The following is a 25,757-nucleotide window of genomic DNA, read 5'->3' on the forward strand; positions in this document are numbered from 1 at the left end:
TTTGTCAACACAAATAATGTTTTTTTTTGTAAAAACGGAACATTTGCTATCTAACTACAAAAAATATCTAGTTAACAGAAGAAAGGAAGACAAAATAAGGACAAAAGAAGGACAGAAGAAAAAGGAAAAGAAAGAGGACAACAAAGTGAAACAGTCAGCACTTCTATTGCAACTTCGTATTTCGTCGTCCTAACGTAGTCTACACTGCTATCTGCCCAGCAGCTAGCCAGCTAGCAAACGTCCACCGTCTACCGAATAGCAGCACTGTAGAAACTATTACACTCAACTGAACGACTTGATTAGTGTAGTGTTAGCTAGCTACATAGTTGTCTTTGCTGTCTTCGTATCCAAGATAATTGTGTAGTTTAGAGCGTGTAGTCTTAGAGTGATTATCTTAATTTACCGAGGTTAGCTAGCCAGCTATTTGTCGTCCTTAACGTAGGAGACACTGCTAGCTAGCCAACAGCTAGCCAACGTCTACTAAATAGAACTTCCGCACTCAACAACCCGGTCGCATTCCGCTTCGCTCCACAGGTAGTATCACATTTTCATTTCATTTCATTACAGCACAACGGTTTGATTTGTTTGATCGTAGCTAGCTACATAGCTAGCTACATAGCCGTCTGTGTATCAAAGATAATTGTGTAGTCTAGAGCGATTTTCTAGGTTAGCTAGCCAGCTATTGTCGTTCTTTTAACGCAACGTAACGTAATCAACACTGCTAGCTAGCCAGCTAGCCCCGAATAGCAGCACTGTAGAAACTATTACACTCAACGGAACGACTTGATTAGTGTAGTGTCAACAACGCAGCCACTGCCAGCTAGCCTACAAAGTCAACAACGCAGCCACTGCCAGCTAGCCTACTTCAGCAGTACTGTATCATTTTAATCATTTTAGTCAATAAGATTCTTGCTACGTAAGCTTAACTTTCTGAACATTCGAGACGTGTAGTCCACTTGTCATTCCAATCTCCTTGCATTAGCGTAGCCTCTTCTGTAGCCTGTCAACTATGTGTCTGTCTATCCCTGTTCTCTCCTCTCTGCACAGACCATACAAACGCTCCACACCGCGTGGCCGCGGCCACCCTAATCTGGTGGTCCCAGCGCGCACGACCCACGTGGAGTTCCAGGTCTCCGGTAGCCTCTGGAACTGCCGATCTGCGGCCAACAAGGCAGAGTTCATCTCAGCCTATGCCTCCCTCCAGTCCCTCGACTTCTTGGCACTGACGGAAACATGGATCACCACAGATAACACTGCTACTCCTACTGCTCTCTCTTCGTCCGCCCACGTGTTCTCGCACACCCCGAGAGCTTCTGGTCAGCGGGGTGGTGGCACCGGGATCCTCATCTCTCCCAAGTGGTCATTCTCTCTTTCTCCCCTTACCCATCTGTCTATCGCCTCCTTTGAATTTCATGCTGTCACAGTTACCAGCCCTTTCAAGCTTAACATCCTTATCATTTATCGCCCTCCAGGTCCCCTCGGAGAGTTCATCAATGAGCTTGATGCCTTGATAAGCTCCTTTCCTGACGACGGCTCACCTCTCACAGTTCTGGGCGACTTTAACCTCCCCACGTCTACCTTTGACTCATTCCTCTCTGCCTCCTTCTTTCCACTCCTCTCCTCTTTTGACCTCACCCTCTCACCTTCCCCCTACTCACAAGGCAGGCAATACGCTCGACCTCATCTTTACTAGATGCTGTTCTTCCACTAACCTCATTGCAACTCCCCTCCAAGTCTCCGACCACTACCTTGTATCCTTTTCCCTCTCGCTCTCATCCAACACTTCCCACACTGCCCCTACTCGGATGGTATCGCGCCGTCCCAACCTTCGCTCTCTCTCCCCCGCTACTGTCTCCTCTTCCATCCTATCATCTCTTCCCTCTGCTCAAACCTTCTCCAACCTATCTCCTGATTCTGCCTCCTCAACCCTCCTCTCCTCCCTTTCTGCATCCTTTGACTCTCTATGTCCCCTATCCTCCAGGCCGGCTCGGTCCTCCCCTCCCGCTCCGTGGCTCGACGACTCATTGCGAGCTCACAGAACAGGGCTCCGGGCAGCCGAGTGGAAATGGAGGAAAACTCGCCTCCCTGCGGACCTGGCATCCTTTCACGCCCTCCTCTCTACATTTTCCTCCTCTGTCTCTGCTGCTAAAGCCACTTTCTACCACTCTAAATTCCAAGCATCTGCCTCCAACCCTAGGAAGCTCTTTGCCACCTTCTCCTCCCTCCTGAATCCCCCCCCCCCCTCCTCCCTCTCTGCAGATGACTTTGTCAACCATTTTGAAAAGAAGGTCGACGACATCCGATCCTCGTTTGCTAAGTCAAACGACACCGCTGGTTCTGCTCACACTGCCCTACCCTGTGCTCTGACCTCTTTCTCCCCTCTCTCTCCAGATGAAATCTCGCGTCTTGTGACGGCCGGCCGCCCAACAACCTGCCCGCTTGACCCTATCCCCTCCTCTCTTCTCCAGACCATTTCCGGAGACCTTCTCCCTTACCTCACCTCGCTCATCAACTCATCCCTGACCGCTGGCTACGTCCCTTCCGTCTTCAAGAGAGCGAGAGTTGCACCCCTTCTGAAAAAACCTACACTCGATCCCTCCGATGTCATCAACTACAGACCAGTATCCCTTCTTTATTTTCTCTCCAAAACTCTTGAACGTGCCGTCCTTGGCCAGCTCTCCCGCTATCTCTCTCAGAATGACCTTCTTGATCCAAATCAGTCAGGTTTCAAGACTAGTCATTCAACTGAGACTGCTCTTCTCTGTATCACGGAGGCGCTCCGCACTGCTAAAGCTAACTCTCTCTCCTCTGCTCTCATCCTTCTAGACCTATCGGCTGCCTTCAATACTGTGAACCATCAGATCCTCCTCTCCACCCTCTCCGAGTTGGGCATCTCCGGCGTGGCCCACGCTTGGATTGCGTCCTTTTTTATTTTTTTTATTTTTATTTCACCTTTATTTAACCAGGTAGGCTAGTTGAGAACAAGTTCTCATTTGCAACTGCGACCTGGCCAAGATAAAGCATAGCAGTGTGAACAGACAACACAGAGTTACACATGGAGTAAACAATTAGCAAGTCAATAACACAGTAGAAAAAAAATGGGCAGTCTATATACAATGTGTGCAAAAGGCATGAGGAGGTAGGCGAATAATACAATTTTGCAGATTAACACTGGAGTGATAAATGATCAGATGGGCATGTACAGGTAGAGATATTGGTGTGCAAAAGAGCAGAAAAGTAAATAAATAAAAACAGTATAAAAACAGTATGGGAATGAGGTAGGTGAAAAAGGGTGAGCTATTTACCTATAGACTATGTACAGCTGCAGCGATCGGTTAGCTGCTCGGATAGCTGATGTTTGAAGTTGGTGAGGGAGATAAAAGTCTCCAACTTCAGCGATTTTTGCAATTTGTTCCAGTCACAGGCAGCAGAGTACTGGAACGAAAGGCGGCCAAATGAGGTGTTGGCTTTAGGGATGATCAGTGAGATACACCTGCTGGAGCGCGTGCTACGGATGGGTGTTGCCATCGTGACCAGTGAACTGAGATAAGGCGGAGCTTTACCTAGCATGGACTTGTAGATGACCTGGAGCCACGCCACCTGGTCGCTCCTACCAGGTGGCGTGGCGAGAATCTGTCTCCTCACCACGCGCTCTCACCACTGGTGTCCCCCAGGGCTCTGTTCTAGGCCCTCTCCTATTCTCGCTATACACCAAGTCACTTGGCTCTGTCATAACCTCACATGGTCTCTCCTATCATTGCTATGCAGACGACACACAATTAATCTTCTCCTTTCCCCCTTCTGATGACCAGGTGGCGAATCGCATCTCTGCATGTCTGGCAGACATATCAGTGTGGATGACGGATCACCACCTCAAGCTGAACCTCGGCAAGACGGAGCTGCTCTTCCTCCCGGGAAGGACTGCCCGTTCCATGATCTCGCCATCACGGTTGACAACTCCATTGTGTCCTCCTCCCAGAGCGCTAAGAACCTTGGCGTGATCCTGGACAACACCCTGTCGTTCTCAACTAACATCAAGGCGGTGGCCCGTTCCTGTAGGTTCATGCTCTACAACATCCGCAGAGTACGACCCTGCCTCACACAGGAAGCGGCGCAGGTCCTAATCCAGGCACTTGTCATCTCCCGTCTGGATTACTGCAACTCGCTGTTGGCTGGGCTCCCTGCCTGTGCCATTAAACCCCTACAACTCATCCAGAACGCCGCAGCCCATCTGGTGTTCAACCTTCCCAAGTTCTCTCGCGTCACCCCGCTCCTCCGCTCTCTCCACTGGCTTCCAGTTGAAGCTCGCATCCGCTACAAGACCATGGTGCTTGCCTACGGAGCTGTGAGGGGAACGGCACCTCAGTACCTCCAGGCTCTGATCAGGCCCTACACCCAAACAAGGGCACTGCGTTCATCCACCTCTGGCCTGCTCGCCTCCCTACCACTGAGGAAGTACAGTTCCCGCTCAGCCCAGTCAAAACTGTTCGCTGCTCTGGCCCCCCAATGGTGGAACAAACTCCCCCACGACGCCAGGACAGCGGAGTCAATCACCACCTTCCGGAGACACCTGAAACCCCACCTCTTTAAGGAATACCTAGGATAGGATAAAGTAATCATTCTCACCCCCCTTAAAAGATTTAGATGCACTATTGTAAAGTGGCTGTTCCACTGGATGTCATAAGGTGAATGCACCAATTTGTAAGTCGCTCTGGATAAGAGCGTCTGCTAAATGACTTAAATGTAAATGTAAATTTAACTGAGAGTCTCCTCATTGAAAACATCTGAAGTTCTTCAAAGGTAAATGATTTTATTTGAATCCTTTTCTGGTTTTTGTGAAAATGTTGCATGCTGAAAGCCAGGCATAAATCCTATGCTAGGCTATCAATACTGTTATACAAATGCTTGTTTAGCTATGGTTCAAAGGCATATTTTAAAAATCTGAGATGACAGTGTTGTTAACAAAAGGCTAAGCTTGAGAGCAAATAGATTAATTTCATTTCATTTGCGATTTTCATGAATAGTTAACGTTGTGTTATGCTAATGAGCTTGCGGATAGATTTACACAATCCTGGATACAGGTTTTTTTCGTAGCTAAACGTGACGCAGAAAACGGACCGATTTGTCAACACAAATAATATTTTTTGTAAAAACGGAACATTTGCTATCTAACTGAGAGTCTCCTCATTGAAAACATCTGAAGTTCTTCAAAGGTAAATGATGTTATTTGAATCCTTTTCTGGTTTTTGTGAAAATGTTGCCTGCTGAATGCTAACGCTAAATGCTACGCTAGCAATCAATACTGTTACACAAATGCTTGTTTTGCAATGGTTGAGAAGCATATTTTGAAAATCTGAGATGACAGTGTTGTTAACAAAAGGCTAAGCTTGAGAGCAAATAGATTCATTTCATTTGCGATTTTCATGAATGGTTAACGTTGCGTTATGGTAATGAGCTTGAGGCTGTAGTCACGATACCGGATCCGGGATGGCTCGACGCAAGAAGTTAAATGAGTCAACATTTTCTTTGCAGCTTTGGGTAGAAACCAGTCGCTTTTGCTCATGGTTAAAATAAATTGTGTGGTCAGGCCAGTCCTCCATGAAAGCAATTCAATTTGTCCTTCTCTTAGCAACGTAATGAATCAATCCAACTCTCCTTGAATAGTCCAACAAATGGAAGTTCTCTGAGGGCTATCCATATGGTGCAATTCTCATGAATAATTTTCCTACAAGCTTATGGAGAAATTGGCTAGTGACTAAACCTAATAAAAAAAATACAATTATAAACCATTGCATGGAAGTCATGTTTGTAAATACAATTATTAGAAAACATCTCTCTATATGTGTGTGTGATTTGTGACATTTACCATTTAACATTGCAGAACAATATACTGTGTATTTGGGACTTTTACTGTTGAAGAGACCATAACATTGAAACCAGAAGTGCTGTAGCCTAATGGTTTGCCTGTTCACCAGGAATGGTCTAACTAATCCAGACTTTATTTTGAAGGACATAGGTCTGTTTCCTGGACAATCATTAAGCCAAAGAGAATGACAAACTGAATTGCTTTCATGGAGGATTGGCTTGAATTGTGAGGATGACCATACAATCGGTTTTCATCATGAGCAACAGCTATTGGTTTTCAAACCAATGTTTCAAAGAAAATGTGATCCATTTATTAACAAACACGAGACCTCCAACATGGATAAAGGGGGGTGGTGGCGGCAATTAGAAGGAGCAGTGGCATCTAGTGAGCAAAACATGGTACTTTCACACTCATTTATGGTAAATAATGCAAGTGATTTTGATGGCTAATTTCTCTGAACAGGGGGAAAATAACAACCAGATTTACAGGGAATACGTTACAAAGAAACCAGACTCTAATCAGAAACTCCATACTACTTGTCAAACATGGAGAACTAATACTGGTTGTTGGGGTGGCTTTTGATAATTTTATTGGATTCCTCATGTCTTACTCCATTGTTAGGAAAACATCCGATTTGGACATTCAGTTAAGTAATATATTTATTGAAGATTCTATGAATTCTATAAATAAAAATAGATGGAATCAAAAATTGGGTCGAATCAATTAGCTTAATTCTAAGACGTAATTATATTTGAACAAAATAGTGTTTTCAGGAATGCTTATCTTAACTACAGAATGGTGGGTGTTAAAATCCCTCTTTCTTGTGCCTTTGAAGGCGGAATAACTCGCTAGTTGTTAAGAAGCATAGTTGGCTATATAAGGCTGACGTGTGCTATATAAGGCTCCATAAGTGGCACAAGCAAGTGACTGTTCTGCCAGGGAAGTCGGTTAGATTGGGGGAGGCCCTGGTATTTGTCCTTGAGAGTACACAAGCGTGGCTCCGTTCCACAGTAACAGCCGAGTCGTTGGAACCTGCTTTGTTAGGTAGAGTATGCGGGAGGTGTAGGAAGGACCATGGCAGAATCCTGTCCTGGTGCCAACTCTCTTACATTCCTCCCTCTACTCCACCCTACCTTATCCTAGTCCACCCCCTTCTCTCTCTCTGGCACCCTATTGCTCTAATTGGAATCTGATGCACTTTTGTTGAAGGATTACTACCTTATATTGAGCCTGGGATCTCATTTTCACTGGTTTATTATAACATACTCTGGCACAATGGCTGTGTCACTCTCTTTCTCCCACTTTGGCTCTCTCCACTTGTCCTATTTTACTATGATAGGGTCAGGCTGATCCCTCCTGTTCTCTTCAGCTGGGGATCACGTGCAGCAGATCATCCAGAGAATTATGGACTTGAAGAGTATGAAGGGATTTGAGACTGCAAAGGGGTTTAGTCTCAGATTGTGGAAGCAGGGAAGTGCAAAGTAGTGATGTTGTGGGATTGTAAAAGGTGCACTATGCAGAAATCGCTCTGCCATTTCCTGGTTGCTAAAATTCTAATATTTCCTCATTTCAGTTTGTGACAAAACAAGCAAGTAGTGTAGAGAATCATTGTACCATCTAAACCGCTGTGAAATATATTTTCCATAACCCAAAATATTGTATTTTCACCTGTTTGAAGCTAGTGTACAAAACCTAAAGTAAGCTTAAGCACGGGAAGCATAGAAATAGAGCATATAGAACAGATCTACCCCTTCTTAGACTTGATTTCAATGAGAATGACTGATCTATAACTAATATTTCTATGTGAATTTGGTCAAGTTACCCAAAAAGTTAGATATTGCCGCTTTAAGGGATCGATGGGGACAGGAATTGTATTGAGAGGGAGAGGTGATAATGGTGGAGAGAAGGTAAAAATGACTAGGGCTACTCTTTACTCTCTTATCATCAATCTGACACACTAAACATATTCCAGCTCCCCACTCATTGGCACAGACCTTGAATTGTAAATTACTTTTATGTTTAAGATATGGAAAATGTCTGCAAGTCTCTCAGCAGATCTGAATCTGTTGTAACGTAGGCTACTTGTAGGGTTCGTTATTGCACATGTTTTCAGTCTGTATGTGGATGTATTCATCTATTTAGCTGCCTGTAAGAATGTAGGCTATTGTTTTTTTCTGTCTGTTTACTGAATATGTGTGTGTCTTGCACTATCAGAACACTTTCTTCAGTGACACAGGCTGCAGTACTTTTCCACTGTGCTCTACAGCTCTCTGTCTGCTGTGGGAATCAGTGGCCTGCTCATTGGACCAGGCCCAGTTTCCCCATCAACACCCACTCAGGGGCCTTCATCACACCCATCACCCAATCCACTGGCTGGCCAGCTCACCTCAACAGCCAGCCAGACACTCCATCTCTCAATCCATCAGACACTGCTCTTCCTTTCTGATAGTGATTCAGCAAGCAATGCCGATGGAGAGTTTTGGCTGGGCGGGTTCATTAGACATTAGAGGAGAGGGAGTGCTACCTCTGATCTATCCAGACACACATGCACTCTCCCTCACGTGTTCACACAAGAACTGCAATGCAGAACCATGGCACAAATTGTTGGTCAGGACACCAAAACACACTGTTTCCTGCCTAAATAACTTCTGTCAACAGCCTGCGTCACTGCCCACACATGTTTTAAAAACGCACACTGACTAATGACTATGCATCTGAAGCAAAAACCTATTATCAACATGAAGCCACAGCAGCCTAATAACCCATCTACATCAGACCACCAATGCTGCTTCCCAACAATCGGGCTGTGTTTAGTGTGTGAGGGTGCACTGTGCAGGATCTTGACTTAAGTAAGTATTGTGTTTCCAGGGTGAGAGCAGATTCCAGCCCTCAGTCACCCTGTAATTATCATATTTCCTTTTTTTAAATGATCATATTTCCAAGTGGAGCTTTAAAAGCCAAGCTTGAATTGCCCAAAGGCAGCCTGTCCAGACTCTCTCTCTTGCTCTCCTTCTCTCCAGAGAAGTCATTTTCCCTTTTCAACCCTCTCCCCATTCCTTTCTATCTTCTCCTTGTTGGTTTACCTGGGCCTCTAGTCCTGTAAGTGTCTGATACACAGCAGATAGGTGGACAGTGTTGATAGGCTACTTGTACTGGCTTGCTCTCCTTTTCTGGTCATGAACAAAGGACAACATGCATGCAGGACAACGTGAACTAAGTGCATGGGTCCTAAGGAGGGCCAGGCCTTGGTTACGTGCATGGATGGGAATTTTGTCAGTGGTGGTGGCATTTCTTTGTGTTTGTCAGCGCTCAGGCCCCTCAGGATTTTAATAGCATGTGATAAGGTGTGTGACTGTTGATATTTAGGGTGAGAGGTGTGCGTGTGTGAGAGAGCAGTTATATTTAGTGTTGATGAGCCATAAGGCATGTGTACACCCATCCTGTCACCTCACGTGTGGTGAGATGAGATCTCTGGGTGAGGAAATCTCAGGAAGGCTGGTACACACACCAACTTGACACACTGAACCTATAGAACGGTTGGCTGTTTAGCAACAAAATGGACACGTGCGCAACTGGGGCAAAACAGAGTTGTCTTACATGGTTGTCAACATGTGAAATATATTTAGCCTCCAATGTTTGTTTATTAAAACCATAAATACATTGAGCACTTGTCTGTCAAATACATAATTACAGTTGTTGGTTAGCTAGTTTGTGAATTTCTGCCATATTAGCATTGACATCAAATCAGTCAAAACACCTCAAGAGGTGGTATCAAGAACGAGATGAAACTAGCTGAAATGAGCCACATCAAGTTTGGTAGTTTCTTGTCATTGTTGCTAGCTATCTAGTCATCCAAAATCACAACAGACTTATGCCCCATTGAAGCGTACACATCGTTTTCGTGACGTTGTCAGCTAACCCATGTATGCCGAGGTGTCAGGGCTCTACGCTGACCTTTTCGACAAGGAGCACATTTTGAAAACTGTAGACGAACACAACAAATTGAGGAGCACAGCGAAAAATATTTATGGGTAATAAAGCTAGAATCCTTCATCTATTCCTCTTAAAATTCCAGGTCATACAGCAAAATATTTAGGTGCATACGGGAGTAAAATGGTCACACTGTAGAGCCCTGTGAGTCAAGTTGACAGGAGAGAGATGCCTCTCCACAGAAGAAGACCCTATTGACCTGCTGGCAATGTTGTGGATAAAGCCTTCATTTCCAATGCAAAGATGCGATGAGGCTGCGCATCCCTGGCCACTGTATGGAAATGGCATGACACAACATTCAAACACAAACAAATCATACACCCATTACAGGTATGCTAGATCCCTGTGACCTTGGCCTGTTTATGAACAGATGCTGCTCTCTGGGTTCTTGGACATTGACTTAACACCGAGGAGTGGGGTTGAGCCAACACCCGTTTACCCCTAGCAGCAGGGGGCAATGGCTAAACTAGTGAAAAGAGGCTCTGTCGCACACACCCTTGCACCACTGATCAGTGTGTTCAGGTGCTGTCCTTTTAATAAGAAATATTTAAACTCTCAGCAAATTGAATCTACGTACTTGAGGAGAAGCGCACTCCATTACAAAATTAGATTATTTTCAAAGCAAATATATTTATTTATTTATTTATTACATTTTGTTCCGGCAACTGCTTTCAAAGATTCAAACAATGAGGGTGTGTCCTCAAGTCCAGACAGCCTTAACTGGGGCCAGTGATGCAATTCTGCTATCCTGGTTACCAGCAGGATATGAAGTCAGGGTGGGAACTAGGGCTGGGCAATATGGAGAAAATGCAGTACCAGTCAAGAGTGGACACCTACTCATTCCAGTGTTTAAAAAAATAAAAATATTGTAGGATAATAGTGAAGACGTCAAAACTATTAAATAACATATGGAATCATGTAGTAACCAAAAAAGTGTTAAACAAATCAAAGTATATTTCAGATTCTTTAAATACCTCCCTTTGCCTTGATGACAGCTTTGGAAATTCTTGGCCTTCTTTCAACCAGCTTCACCTGGAATGCTTTTCCAACAGTCTTGAAGGAGTTCCCACATATGCTAAGCACTTGTTGTCTGCTTTTCCTTCACTCTGCGGTCCAACTCATCCCAATTGCGTGTTTCTTGGCCCAAGCAAGTCTTGCCTTATTGGTGTTCTTTACTAGTGGTATCATTTGCAGCAATTTGAAGAGACCTCTAGTCTGTTACTTGAACTCTGAATAATTTATTTGAGTTGCAATTTCTGAGGCTGATAACTCTCTTTAAAATGACGTCGGAAGAAATGGCAGCAGTTTTACGGGAGCCCAACCAATTGTGCTATTATGTGTTTTATTTCACTGCGACTATCTTATGTGTATGCACCAATTTGTAAGTCGCTCTGGATAAGAGCGTCTGCTAAATGACTTAAATGTAAATGTAATGTTTCAAGCAGACCACCATAGTCCCTGTGCCCATGAACACAAAGGCAACCTGCCTAAATGACTACAGACCCGTAGCACTCACGTCTGTAGCCATGAAGTGCTTTGAAAGGTTGGTAATGGCTCACATCAACACCATTATCCCAGAAACCCTAGACCCACTCCAATTTGCTTGGTGTCCACATCAACAACAAACTAGTTGTCCAAACACACCAAGATAGTCGTGAAGAGGGCACGACAAAGCCTATTCCCCCTCAGGAAACTAAAAAGATTTGGCATGGGTCCTGAGATCCTCAAAAGGTTCTACAGCTGCAACATCGAGAACATCTGGTTGCATCACTGCCTGGTACAGCAATTGCTCGGCCTCTGACCGCAAGGCACTACAGAGGGTGGCGCGTACGGCCCAGTACATCACTGGGGCTAAGCTGTCTGCCATCCAGGACCTCTACACCTGGCGGTGTCAGAGGAAGGCCCTAAAAATTGTCAGAGACCCCAGTCATACATAGACTGTTAGACTACTACCGCATGGCAAGTGGTACCGGAGTGCCAAGTCTAGGACAAAAAGACTTCTCAACAGTTTTAACCCCAAGCCATAAGACTCCTGAACAGGTAATCAAATGGCTACCTGGACTATTTGCATTGAAAGTCATGCGTCCTCCGATACACAACCCAACCAATCCACACTGCTTCTTAAGACAGTGCCATCCAACCCGGAAGCCAGCCGCACCAATGTGTTGGAGGAAACACTGTGCACCTGGCAACCTTGGTTAGCGTGCACTGTGCCCGGCCCGCCACAGGAGTCGCTGGTGCGCGATGAGACAAGTATTTCCCTACCGGCTAAACCCTCCCTAACCCGGACGATGCTAGGCCAATTGTGCGTCGTTCCACGGACCTCCCGGCCTCCCGAATCTCTAGTGGCACAGCTAGCGCTGCAGTACAGCGCCCTTAACCACTGCGCCACCCGGGAGGCCTTGCATAGTCACTTTAACTATACATTCATGTACATACTACCTCAATTGGGCCGACCAACCAGTGCTCCCACACTTTGGCTAACCGGGCTATCTTCATTGTGTCCCGCCACCCACCACCCGCCAACCCCTCTTTTACGCTACTGCTACTCTGTTCATCATATATGCATCGTCACTTTAACCATATCTACATGTACATACTACCTCAATCAGCCTGACTAACCGGTGTCTGTATGTAGCCTCGCTACTTTCATAGCCTCGCTACAGAATATAGCCTGTCTTTTTACTGTTGTTGTACTTCTTTACTTACCTATTGTTCACCTAATACCTTTTTTGCACTATTGGTTAGAGCCTGTAAGTAAGCATTTCACTGTAAGGTCTACACCTGTTGTATTTGACGCACGTGATTCTAATGAAGTTATCCTCTGCAGCAGAGGCAACTCTGTCCTCGAGAGCCCATTTCATCATAGCGCTTGATGGTTTTTGCGACTGCACTTGAAGAAACTTCAAAAAAAGTTCTTGATTTTCCGCATTGACTGACCTTCATGTCTTTAAAGTAATAATTAACTGTTTCTCTTTGCTTATTCAAGCTGTTCTTGCCATAATATGAACTTGGTCTTTTACCAAATAGGTCTATCTTCTGTATACCAACCCTACCTTGTCATAACACAACTGATTGGCCCAAATACATTAAGAAGTAAGAAATTCCACAAATTAAATTAACAAAGCACACCTGTTAATTGAAACGGAATCCAGTTTGACCACAGCCTGTTGTTTCCAATGGGAGCAAATGAATCATAGTAGGCAGAAGCACGAGCTAGCGAGAGCCTATTGGCTCGTTCTAACATGTATTTGTGTATTCCCATTAGGGAACTCCTGCTCTGTGAAGTGTGTGCAGGAACTCTATTCGCCCTTGCACACCTTCTGAACACTTAAAAAATACTTTGGCAAAGGGTAAAGTCTACTAAACTTTGTCCACTCCAAACCTGTCAGATTATAGGGTCCCATAGGAAACACCTATCAACACATTAGTTCCTACCCTGTCACAATAACTCCTCCCTAGCATTTTCATTCATTATCATGTCAAACAACACTGTATTAAAAGCGCCCACTATTATATTCTAACTATATAATTAGAATAGACATTATATTCCCATTATTCCAACACCCAAGTGTTTTGCTCTAAATCGCAAGTCAAATTGCAACATTTGGTTAAAAATAAGGCCCAGATTACTTGCCCATATCGTGCAGCCTTGCGTAGCAGTGTGGAAATTATCTCAAATGCAGAAATTTATGAAAATGATGACTACTTTTTGGGGTTGAATTGTTTTATACTGTTCAATCAGAATGGAGAAAGACCCATTGAATCACTTAGAATGTATGTGTTGCCACCCTAGGGTCACACACTACTCATAAAGCAAATGTAGTACTTTTATTATTAAAAAAACAACATAAAATACTGTCAATGTTTTTTTAATTTTTTATACTGTGATATGGCCAAAATACTATATCGCCCAGCCGTAGTGTGTGTGGGTGGGTGCCGTTATGATGCTGTGTGGGTGGGTGCTGTTATGATGCTGTGTTTGGCATTACTCAGCTCTGACAGATTGACTCACGTACTGCAGTGGCTTAGATTAGAAGACATTAAGAGGGGGGCTTTGGATGGGCTTGGCTGTTTTTGTAGGAATCCAGGGAGGGGTAAATTCCATTTAGAATCAGTCAATTTAGGAAGAGAATTACAGTTTCTGCTTGCCTGCAGCCTTAGCTTGATGCCCTCAGAAGTGGGTCAAATAGGTTGGCGTCTCTGATTGGAAACTTGAAATCGCCAGTGAGAAAGATCAGTGACCCCCTTCATACATGCTATGGATAGGTTTTAGAGGATTTATGTGGTGTGGGCTGTGGGCACATCTGTAGCCAAGGTAATGCAGCTGTGTCCGGATGGCTGAAGTAATCAAATGTCACCCATTGCACTCTGGTATCAATGCTGGTATTTATGGACCTGTTACCTATCACGTGCGTGTAGCCTGTTCGTGTTTATAAACGTGTGGAGAGAATGTTGGTACAGTGTGTAAAAAAGACAAAGCATTCTGAGCCTACTTAGTGTAGTCTGTAAATTATGTGCATGTTTCTGCCTGACTGTGTGCATGTCTGTCTGCCTTTCTAAATGTGCATTTGTTTGGAGGGCACTATGTATTAGTCTCTGAATAGCCAGTAGCTCTTTGGTATTTTACGGGGGGTTTACGTGGTGACCTGTAAAGACTTGGTCAGCAGCACACTGGTCTGATGTAATCTGGACTGATCCGTCATCTGTCCGTCTGGGGAATAGGCTGACACTGAGGTGAGCCAGCTGAGCCTTCTTCCTGAAATAGCCCAGCAAGAGTGGGAGGAGACAGGTCAGCAGAGGTGTGTTATGGCGTTTGTCCTTGTGTACAGTCAGTCAGTGGTATTAGTTCTGCCTTAAGACGCCTACTACACCTGTAGCCTATCTATTCCATTCTAAATACAGTGCATTCGGAAATTATTCAGACCCCGTGGCTTTTTCCACATTTTGTTATGTTACAGCCTTATTCTTATATAGATTTATGGGGGGGGGGGGGACAATTTAATCTACACACAATACCCCATAATGACAAATCAAAAACAGGTTGTTAAAAATGTTTGCAAAAGTATTAAAAATAAATTCAATTGATTAAACACGATTTGGAAAGGCACACTGCACACCTGTCTATATAAGGTCCCACAGTTGACAGTGCATGTCAGAGCAAGATCCAAGCCATGAGGTTGAAGGAATTGTCTGTAAAGCTCAGAGACAGGATTGTGTCGAGGCACAGATCTGGGGAAGGGTACCAAAACATTCTGCAGCATTGAAGGTCCCCATCATTATTAAATAGACATTTGGATCCACAGAGAGACTTCCTAGAGCTGGCTGCCCTTCTCAGGGGAGAAGGGCCTTGGTCAGGGAGGTGAGTTCCTCTGTGGAGATGGTTGTCTTTCTGGAAGTTTCTTCCATCTCTGCAGCACTCCACCAATCAGGCCTTTATGGTAGTGGCCAGATGGAAGATACTCCTCATGAAAAGTTACATCACACCCTGCTTGGAGTTAAAGGACTCATGAAAAACAAGGTTCTCTGGTCTGATGAAACCAAGATTGAACTCTTCGGCCTGAATGCCAAGCGTCACATCTGGAGGAAACCTGGCACCATCCCTACAGTGAAGCATGGTGGTGGCAGCATCATGCTGTGGGGATGTTTTTTAGTGACAGGGACTGGGAGACTCGTCAGAATTGAGGGAAAGATGAACGAGCAAAGTACAGAGATTCTTGATGAAAACCTGCTCCACCCCAGTCAGAGCGTTCTGAAGGTTCACCTTCCAACAGGACAACAACCCTTAGCAAACAGCCAAGACAACGCAGGAGTGGCTTCGGGACACGTCCTTGAGTGGCCCATCCAGAGCCTGGACTTGAACCTGATTGAACATCTCTGGAGAGACCTGAAAATAGCTGTGCAGCTATCAATTTGCCAACAATTTGTGTGTAGATTGAGGAGGGCGGGGGCTTTTTAAATATATATTTTTTAATATATTTTTTAATATAAGAATAAGGCTGTAACATTAAACAAAAGTCAAGGGGCCTGAATACTTTCCGAATGCACTTAAAATATAGGCCTTACACATTCCTAGAAGTAGCTTTACAAATCCAGGATGTTTTGGAGGTAAGCTAAATTCTGCCTACAGTGCTAGCTTGCTTGTTTACGAGCTACAGCCTTTGTCCATGTGTCCTTCATAGCCCCAGGATTCTCTCTGGGTTCACTACAGTAGTTCCTCCCTTCTGTCTGAAGTCACTCAGCACCTACATATTATCCCCACTCCAGTTACTCCTCTGTTCTGCTCTGCCCAACGTGCCAGTACCCCTGGCCTCACGTTAGTATGAAACTAACCTTGCCCACCTCCTGCCCCCTATGAGCACTCCAGCACCACAATGTGCCCACCACCATACTCCAAGACATTCTGTCTGAGGCGCGCTGACATTCCACCACAACCCGACCTCTGTCGTTCCTCATGCACCCGTGAGAAACTAGCATGGTGACAATAACCCCAGCTGAACAGCAGACCTGTCAGACCCTCAGTGTCACTGTAGACCAGGGATATTCAACTCTTACCCTACGAGGTCCGGAGCCTGCAGGTTTTCTGTTTAACCCAGGTCTAACCAGTCCCTGATTTAGAGGGGAACAATAAAAAAATGCAGTGGAACTGGCTTCGAGGTCCAGAGATGCGTTTGAGGGCTGTAGACAGATGTTTTTGACTTATTTGTACCTCCATACCATAGTTTGATAGGACATCCACAACTACTTCAGCATGTCAGTCAGTCACAGCTCCATAGGGTAGAATGTCATCCTGATCCTGTCTAGCTCTGCTGGCTGGAGGCTTCTAATCCATTTTGGGGTCTCCTGAGGATATTTCCCTCAAAAACGAGTCCATTGTTGTGCCCCTCCCTTAAAGTCTTGCAAGTTTCTTCAAAGTTCAGGCCAAAGTCAACATGTCTGCAGTGCTGACAAGGACCATTGGTGTGAGAATGTTATTTGCCAGTAGGTCAGACATTATTGGCAAGACGTGTCATTTGGGGCTGTGACTGACGTCTGTGTGCATTCTAAGGAGACTGTGGAGGTGAAAAGGACAACTTCCCTGAGCTCTGTGCTCCTATTGGGTTCCTGGTCTGTCAGCAGATCGCTGTGTCTTTGTCTCTCTGGAACACACGACAGGAACACTCAGGGCATTAAACAATCTACCTCACTAATGGCCCCATGCCACGCTACTGCTCTTCAGCAAGTCCACTAGCATCGCTCTCTCTCTCTCTCTCTCTCTCTGACATTCTTGTGCCACTCCCTAAAGTCTTGCAAGTGTCTGCAAAGTCTAGGCCAAAGTCAGCATGTCTGCTGGCAATAGGCTACCGTTGGCATGGATATTGACCAATGTTCAGCTCAGAGATGATTGGTCAAGAGACAAAGCCAAAGCAGTGTCAGTGTTTTGCTTCATTAGTGTTGTATAATGTACCTGACAGTCCCTTTGTGCCCTGTGTCGTCAACCTGTGTTTGTCTGTGTTTTAGTTCCTGTTTTTTTTTCTCCATTTCCCCCCTTTTCTTCCCTGTAGTTTTCCAGGATGCTGGATTAGAGATATTACTGTGGGGATTGCTGCTACTGCCTGTGATCTGAGGACAAGTCTATCCCCTCCTCTGCTACTGGGCCAGACACACGTGTGCGCACACACACACACACACCCTACAGGTTAACAAACCATGCCACTTTATGCACAACGACTGCTTTTAACAATTTCCACAGAAAATTTTACAAAAACTAATTTAGTGGAAGACCTTTGGTAATGGAATTACAGTCTAATCTTATTCAGGTTTTTATGTGACCAAAAACTCTGTTAAATATCTGCTGAATGAAGATTGAAATGTCTGCTGAAGACTGGGGAGTCAGCTATGACGTGGCACCTTAGCTTAGAAAACATATATTTTGGTTATTGAACTACAGTAAGTGAAGTGGATTTACACCTTGTAACAGAATTATGGTAATGGGATTACATCATGGGTCCCTGGTCTGTACTACACGCAGAAATGCATAATTATGTTTGTCATTCTCCTCATGTTTCACAAGTTTGGTCATCACAGTGCAGCAGAGTACAATACAGCACAGTGGAGTACATGACAGTACATTACAATGTACTGTACCACTGCATTGTATTAGACTACTCTATTGTACTCTACTCACTGTACTGCACTGTGCTATCCAAACATGTGAAACATACGTCTATGATAGGTTCAGATTTGGTCCAGTCCGTCTGTGGGCGTTAACATCAAGGCCAGGGTGGACTGACCAACTTTCAACTACTTTTCAACGTCCATGGACATCCGATGTCGGTCGGTGCTCAGTGGGTGAGGCTGATGCTCACAGTAAATGGAAAGAGAGGGGACTCGTGGTTATGTGTCTAAGAGCTGGGAGAGGTGACATTTAACTGGAGAGAGACAGACAGGGATGTGAGGGGTTGCTGAACATAACAGTATGGAAGAGGGAGGACCGTAGAAGGTGACCCAACTGTGGTTTGTGACTGTTATGATTTCCCATTGTATCCCATTCAGTTGCAGTAATTCCCTTTAATATTTTTTGGGGTAAGAGTTTGAATTCATCATTCATAAACATAATTGATATAGTAATTTGAACTCATTGCTAGGTCTACCATTACTTAATACTTCATTTCACAAAAATATAGACTCTTAGCTTTCATTTGACACCCAATTTGGTATGCTCCAATGAACTTCACGTGTTGGTGCTCATGGGTCCTTTTCCATGGAAATGCCCCTACCTGTCCTGTTGTGACCGGCAATTCTGTGAATGAGGAGTTGGTATGTTCTCCCTTTTTGAAACAGATTAGCCTAGGCTACCACGAAGGGAAGGATTAGTGTCCGCCCTGCAGCTCAGGAAACACAATCACTCCCTGTTCTCTCGCTATTCACTGACTCTTTCTGCTGTACAGGGCCCTGCTCCCAGTCAGCATGTTTTGCCTAGCTAGTAGTTATAGGCAATGTTGGCAGTTTATCTTCAGAGGAATCTGGAAGACAACAAACACTGTTTTATGTTGCCCTTGAGACTACCTTTACCTTAACTGACACCATTATTTGCACCAGACTGCTGTTTGTTCTATAATCAACATTCTGTGGCTCTCAATGTTATTTGTCATAATGCAAACCGTTTGTTACTGTGTTTACCAGTGTTTTTGTGACATATTTGACTGTCTTTGCAAATGTCTAATGGCTGTATGTGGTGCTAGACTGTATGTGGGCACTGGGTCTGCATTATTTGAACACCAGTCTCACCCTCTCAGCTGTTGGTCTGAATTAGAAAATGCAGCTTGTTGAGTGAGGTGGTTAAACGGCTTCTGTCATACAGAGCGAACAGCGGAGTTCAGCTCTGCCTTCATCACTCCTCTCTCTGTTTCTCTGCTTCATTCTTTTTTTTTCTCTCCCCTCCCCCAATCCCCTTCCATCCCTCTTTGTTTACTTGCTCTCATCCCTCAATGGGTACCACCCAACAACCTGCTTGTGATTGGTGGAAGTGGGCTGAGTGGGCGGATCTATTTTGTGCTTGTGAGGTTTTTTACCAGTCCGAGCGAGCACAGGCTGTCAGTGTCAGAAGGGTTTCAGTGGGCAGCAGGCGAGACTTTCAGTCAGGCTGTGTCTCACTCAGACCACACTCTGCAGAGCAGACCTTCATTTTCAATCTCAGGACACAAAGGACTTTCTGTTTCTACACCACTCTGCCTACTTTCTAAGGCCAGGAGGAAAAACGGGATTTAAGATTGACCAACGCTGAGCCGATATTTCTCTTTCTCTCTTCCTCCTTCCAGTCATTATTTGTTTTCATCTTGCAGAATCCCTCCTGAACATAGGAGAGATCAGGAAAGGAGGGATCAAAATAAACATCAATAGAGAGAGTCTGCGTGGGTGGTCGTCCGACAGCCCTGCTGCACGGTGTCCCTGAGGAGGGAGGCTAATGTGCGTGGCATCACTGTGCTCCGGATCAGGGTCAGTGGAGAATGAGTCCGGCCGTGGAGGCTCAGACCATGCAGGCCAAGCAGCAGCAAACGCAGCATCAGCTACAACACTATCTGGAGAAAGGAGTCCCGCTTGAGCCTTTCATGCACCAGGTGGGGGGCCACTGCTGCGTGCTGCGTTTTGGAGAGCAGACCATCTGCAAGCCCCTCATCCCCCAAGAGCACCAGTTCTACAAGAGCCTACCCAGCGCCATGAGGAAGTTCACCCCCCAGTACCGAGGTAAGACTGTACCCCCTAACCTCTACCACACCTCCACTGCCATCTACTGTGTGTGACTGGGCTGTCTCTTTTGACCATATCCCATTCCCCCTCTCGCTATTTCCTGATTGGTGTGGAATGCGATGGGAAAATAGGTTAGCTTATTATTGCAGGTGCATGCATTTTTTTTCTCTGCACTTCCTTGTTCAGGGTCCATGTTAGTGCATGGTATTATGATATAGGGTGTTTTTTAGGGAGTCGAACGGTGTCCCTTCACAGATGGATCAGGTGGGTTCTGTCAATTCTCTAAGGCCCAGGTTAGGACTTTGCAGCCAGCCAGGATGCTGTGCGGTAGGCGGTGCTGTTGGATCTGGCCACAGGAGGGCGATGTAGCAGTGGAGCACCACCAGGGTGTGCTGTCCTGTGTGTAGAAGCATTGGAGGTAAGTCACAGACAGGTAGGAGCTGTGTTTCTCTACCCAGAGAGCATACAGAGCAGGTAGAATGCAGTATAGTACACATGAAGACCGGGTGTGTGTGTGTGTGTGTGTGTGTGTGTGTGTGTGTGTGTGTGTGTGTGTGTGTGTGTGTGTGTGTGTGTGTGTGTGTGTGTGTGTGTGTGTGTGTGTGTGTGTGTGTGTGTGTGTGTGTGTGTGTGTGTGTGTGTGTGTGTGCACGCAGAGAAATGCTTTCTAACATTTTCAGAAATAATTCAGCAAGGAGCGGGTTAAATCTTTCATACGATGACATCAGTATCTAAGGCTTGAGGTTCAGAAGGCAGGGGGGTCCTAACGTCCACCATATCTTGTTAACTCTCACTGTTCACCACCAGTGCTGCGTCTCCCCTCCGCTGTTTAGCCCTTTAACAGTGGGTTATCTAACACTACGGGTCACTGCAGCTGTTTGTCTTTAGTACCTGACAGACAAGTGAACCTGTGTGTGTAAACCGGGGGCTTTCTACCTCCTTTTTAACATTCTAAAACAAGGCTGTGGCTTGATACTCAGTTGCTTTGGATCTCATATACTCACACCACAAAATGTGTTCTGATCCTATAGGAGCCAATGAATCCTAGACTTTATCTCACTTTTTCATCTTCAACTGTTTTTCCCTTTGCGCTACTGTACCCTTCCATGTCAATTTGCAGCGGTTGTGTTCTTTGCATCTCACCCCCAGAGGGGAATCATCCCCACAGAGAGAGGTTAGGTGGTTTTGGATGGGGCAGGGTGGGGATGTCTCATGAGGGGGGGGGGGTTAGAATGTTGTACATATGGGATGGGCAGAATGACGTCAGAGTGAATGAGGGATTGAAATAGGCTTTGAGTTCATCCGTCTGGTTCATCTACAGAGACTATGTATGCTGCTGTGCTGTTCTCTCACTGTACAACTTGTTGTAAGGCAATATGCATAGGTTTACATGATTTGTGGTTTTTGGTACTCTGGTGTTGGTGACAGTGTGTTTAAGATGTTGGATTTTATTTACTGTGTAATAATATTACTACTATAATGGTTGGAGAAACCATCTCAAATCACTTCAAATAAATCTGATTTTTAACTGCATCTGCTTGAGCCTTGTGTGGTTTCTGTTTTGGAGTGACTTTCCTTTTCTGCATGAGTGATAGTATAATATTGTGTGTGTTTACACAACAACATACTGTACACATATATACACACAAGATTTCCATAATGTCACAGCCTCTATCTGTTGTCTCCATTCCCCATATCGCCCTCTGCCTCTCTCTCTCTGTGTCTATGTGGAGTTGGGAGATCTGTATCTCTGTTTTGTTATAAAGTTGTTTGTCCAGGTCCTTTGATCAGGTTGAGAGAAGCCAGGGCAGACGGCTCTGTAAGTAAAAAAAAGTTTTAAAAGAATGCTGGACAGCAAAAATAGTTGTGGGTAAGACTCCAAATACTTCCCCGTTTCTTGTTTGCTGCTGAGAAATGAAAATAGTGTTTCATCAAGAGACGGTCAAAAGAACCATTGCTGTTTCTATGAGGTTGATATCTTACGGGTTTGTCTTCTTACTTTCCTCTCTCTCTCTCTCTCTCTCTCTCTCTCTCTCTCTCAGGTGTGGTATCTGTGGGTTTTGAAGAGGATGAGGAGGGCAACCTGTGTCTCATAGCGTACCCCCTGCACAGTGACTCTGGGGTTGGGCACCTGGAGAATATAGATCTGACGGTCAACAGCGAGCCATACAGCAAGATGCTGCACTGGGGCAACAAGCAGCTGTCTGCCCGGAGTCTGCTGGACTCACACGAAGACAAGGACATGAGGTGAGACGAGACAGATTGAAACTCTGTTACGGAGACTTACTATGACACTGATGAAGAGACATGCAGGGCACCAGAGTTGGTGATTGTTATGGTGAACACACGCAATCACTGACACATAACTGACAGACTCACACTAACACAGAAAGCACTCTGAAATACAAGCAGGCAGGACCCATCTGATGTGAATAGATGGTGTGGCCAGGCTGGGGTTAGATAGAGCCAGATGGTTATGGAACAGGGCCCTGATCGCCAGGCCAGGAGGGGCAGAGCACAAGGGGGAAGGGTAACGGGTAGGGAAGCGACAGGACAGTCAAAGTTGATGCTATCTGACCAAGCTTACACTTATAATATGCCAATCTTTGTCATGTACCTTCCATATAACATTACCTGACACCTATGTTGAGACACATTGTATCAAAGGTTCTAGAACGTAAACTTAATGGTACAATATGGAGACTCCCTCCCTGCTCTCCACCCTGCCTGACTCCCCTCTCTTCCCCAGTCATAAGCATGAGGAGGAGGAGCTGGAGTGGCTGCAGCAAGAGGAGGTGCCTCTAGAAGGCAGCAACGCCATCCAACACAACCCCTGGAGACTCCAACTCCAACAGAAACACCTGCAGAGGATGAAGGAGAACGCCAAGCACCGCAACCAGTACAGTATCCTCTCATTACCATAACTACTCTAAACATCAGGCCATCCAGCACCTGCCTGCAGGGGTTTTCCATGTACTGTACCTGATCTTATTACTGTGTGCTACTGCCTATTTCTTCACTCTGCAGAATCTTGTGCCCAATATAGCCTCAGAATCTTACATATAATGTACTTGTGACATCTTTGTGTTTAAGTGAAGTAGATTGATGTGAGGAAAGGCTAAAGATGGATTTGTGTCGGGTCCATCTGAATTAGTGTCCGCTGAGAGGGAGTCAGGTCTTCCTACCACATTAGTGGAGAGTTGTCTCCAACCAGGTCCATTAGAACATGTCATTCTCCTATGGCCAAAGGCTCCTTGACTCAGGACCCCTTCCCAGAATTCATCCTGCTGGAGAACCTGACGTGGCGACACACGGTTCCGTGTGTGCTGGACCTGAAAATGGGAACGCGGCAGCACGGTGACAACGTGTCCGAGGAGAAGAAGGTTATGCAAATCCGCAAGTGCCAGCAAAGCACCTCAGCCTCCATCGGAGTACGCCTCTGTGGCATGCAGGTGGGCACAATGTTAACTTGTGTGTTATTGATGGGGATGGTGCAGAATTGAAGATCCTGACATGATCTATTGGGGAGTCATAGCTTAGTTTTAGTTCAACAGAAAAATGTATTTCTGAACCCTTCCATCTCCTACCTCTCTCTCAGGTATACCAGTCAGACTCGGGTCAGCTCATGTTCATGGATAAATACATTGGGCGTAAACTGACCCTGTCGGGCTTTAAGGAAGCCTTGTTCCAGTTCTTCCATGACGGGAGGCGTCTGCGGCGTGAGCTGCTCTCCCCGGTGTTGCGGAGGCTCAGGGAGATGCAAGCAGCCCTGGAGAGCTGTGAGTCCTACCGCTTCTATTCCTCCTCCCTACTGATCATCTATGACGGCGAGCCACCCTGCACACACGCACACAGGGCCCCCGAGGACGGTTTGTCTGAGGAGGAAGTGGAAGAGGATGAAGAGGCAGGTGCGTTTGGGTTTACCCGCAGTAGTAGTGGTAGCGCTGGTGGTGGGTGCCCGGCAGCCCGATCTGATACAGGCCCTGACCCGGCGGTGGACGTAAGGATGATTGACTTTGCACACACCACCTGCCCTGAGTTTGTGGAGGACAGTGTGGTGCACGAGGGCCAGGACAGTGGCTACATCTTTGGTCTGCAGAACCTCATCGCCATCATCTCCAAGCTGGAGGACCACAGCACAGACTAAAACAGTCTCTCTTTTGGACTCATGGAAGAAGCATCACACTGGACTACAGAGGCTGGCCTTAGGGGCATGCTGAACATTGCTGTAGCCTGTTTTCCACAAGGTCCTTGTTTCTGTTCTTGGTGCTTCTGTTGGGTGTTTTTGTTTGTGTCCCTGGGGGATAAAAAGGGCCCTGATAGTTCATGTTTAAAGAGACATTTGCGATCTTCAGTTAACTCAGTGAGTTGTCACCCTTATCTACTGCTTACTCTTTTACAAACTTGATTATTTTCTCCAGTGAAAGGAAGTCCATGACCGCAAGCACAGATTTTAACGGTTCCTGCTGCCTTATATACACACAAACACATGCACTGATGTTTTGTGCTTACTGATGGGGCAGATTTGAGAAAGCAAAAGAGAGAAACTGCTGTACCTGTGTGAAATTAAAGTTGCTAAGGGAAAACATCTTCCATTTTTCTACTATACCAGTTTATTTTGCCATCCCGTTCCCTTTGGATTCAAAGAAGAGACTGCGGTGTATTCAGATTGTGATCTAATAGCTTACAGAGGCCTTTTACAGGTAACTGCCCAAATCAAGGAAGCACCAACATAGTGTCTTTATGGGCCACCACGAGCCAGAACAGTTTCAATGCGCCTTGGCATAGATTCTACTTTATTGCGACACCATTCTTCCACAATAAATTCCATAATTTGTTGTTTTATTTATGGTGGTGTAAAACGCTGTCTCGTGCTGCTCCGTAATCTCCTATAAGTGTTCAGTTGGGTTGAAATCTGGTGACTGAGACACACCCACAAAATAAAAAACTATACTAAAATACACACACCCTATAAACCCCCTGTGCTCCTTTGCGACCCCTCTTTCAAAGTCACTGAGATCTCTTCTAGCCATAGTAGCCAAACTAGTGGGCAACTGGGCATTTTCATACATGCTGATGGGATGTTGCTTAATTAACTCAGGAAACACACCTGTCTGGAAGCACCTGCTTTCAATATACTTCATATCCCTCATTTACTCAAGTGTTTCCTTTATTTAGTCAGGTACCTGTAGATCTATTTATTTGACATGTTTCTTAAACTAAAACATGTAAAAACGAAAGTGAATGGAGATACAAAGACTACATTCCATGTTATTAATCTGATTATTAATTAATATTGTTGTTTTATGTTCAGATATCTCCTATCTTGTATCTGTCTTGTCCACATTTTGTTGGAGAAATAAAACAATTTCTGTTTGTGGCAAATGCTCTGCCCTCTATTTCTATCCCTTTGTGTGCTAATACTGTGTTATACAGTGATGTCGGGCTTCATCTCACTAAATCCAGACAACAACCAGCAATGGGTTGAGTGCCGAAGGGGTGTAACGGTAAGTGACATTTTCAAAATTTTACAGAAGAATAAAACAACTTGTATTGTTAGTGTTTTCTGCTTCTACAGTAAAACAGCCATCTTGCTGGAATCCATAGTTGGTGAAACTGCCACATCAGTTTGGTATATTACAACAACAAAGAAGTTACTTCAAACAACCAA

At 45.2% G+C, this 25,757-nt stretch overlaps 1 protein-coding gene across 2 annotated transcripts in view; it reads left to right on the forward strand.

The window, feature by feature from the left end:
* The window catches only part of LOC118388401 (inositol hexakisphosphate kinase 2-like), a 36,363-nt gene extending 10,892 nt beyond the window's left edge, over nt 1-25,471 (forward strand). Inside the window, exons 2-6 of one of the 2 annotated variants that reach the window (XM_035777446.2) lie at nt 19,681-20,083; nt 22,129-22,333; nt 22,836-22,990; nt 23,363-23,538; nt 23,685-25,471. In XM_035777446.2, the coding sequence (XP_035633339.1) occupies nt 19,846-20,083; nt 22,129-22,333; nt 22,836-22,990; nt 23,363-23,538; nt 23,685-24,233 (1,323 nt within the window). In that variant the 5' untranslated portion in view covers nt 19,681-19,845 and the 3' untranslated portion in view covers nt 24,234-25,471. Of the gene's footprint in view, nt 1-17,415; nt 20,084-22,128; nt 22,334-22,835; nt 22,991-23,362; nt 23,539-23,684 lie in introns of those variants that run through there. The other variant, XM_035777445.2, reaches the window with a different exon arrangement.
* Nucleotides 25,472-25,757: the final 286 nt, after the last annotated feature.

The sequence above is a fragment of the Oncorhynchus keta genome, chromosome 10 (genome assembly GCF_023373465.1).
Source record: "Oncorhynchus keta strain PuntledgeMale-10-30-2019 chromosome 10, Oket_V2, whole genome shotgun sequence".
Lineage (NCBI taxonomy): Eukaryota > Metazoa > Chordata > Actinopteri > Salmoniformes > Salmonidae > Oncorhynchus > Oncorhynchus keta.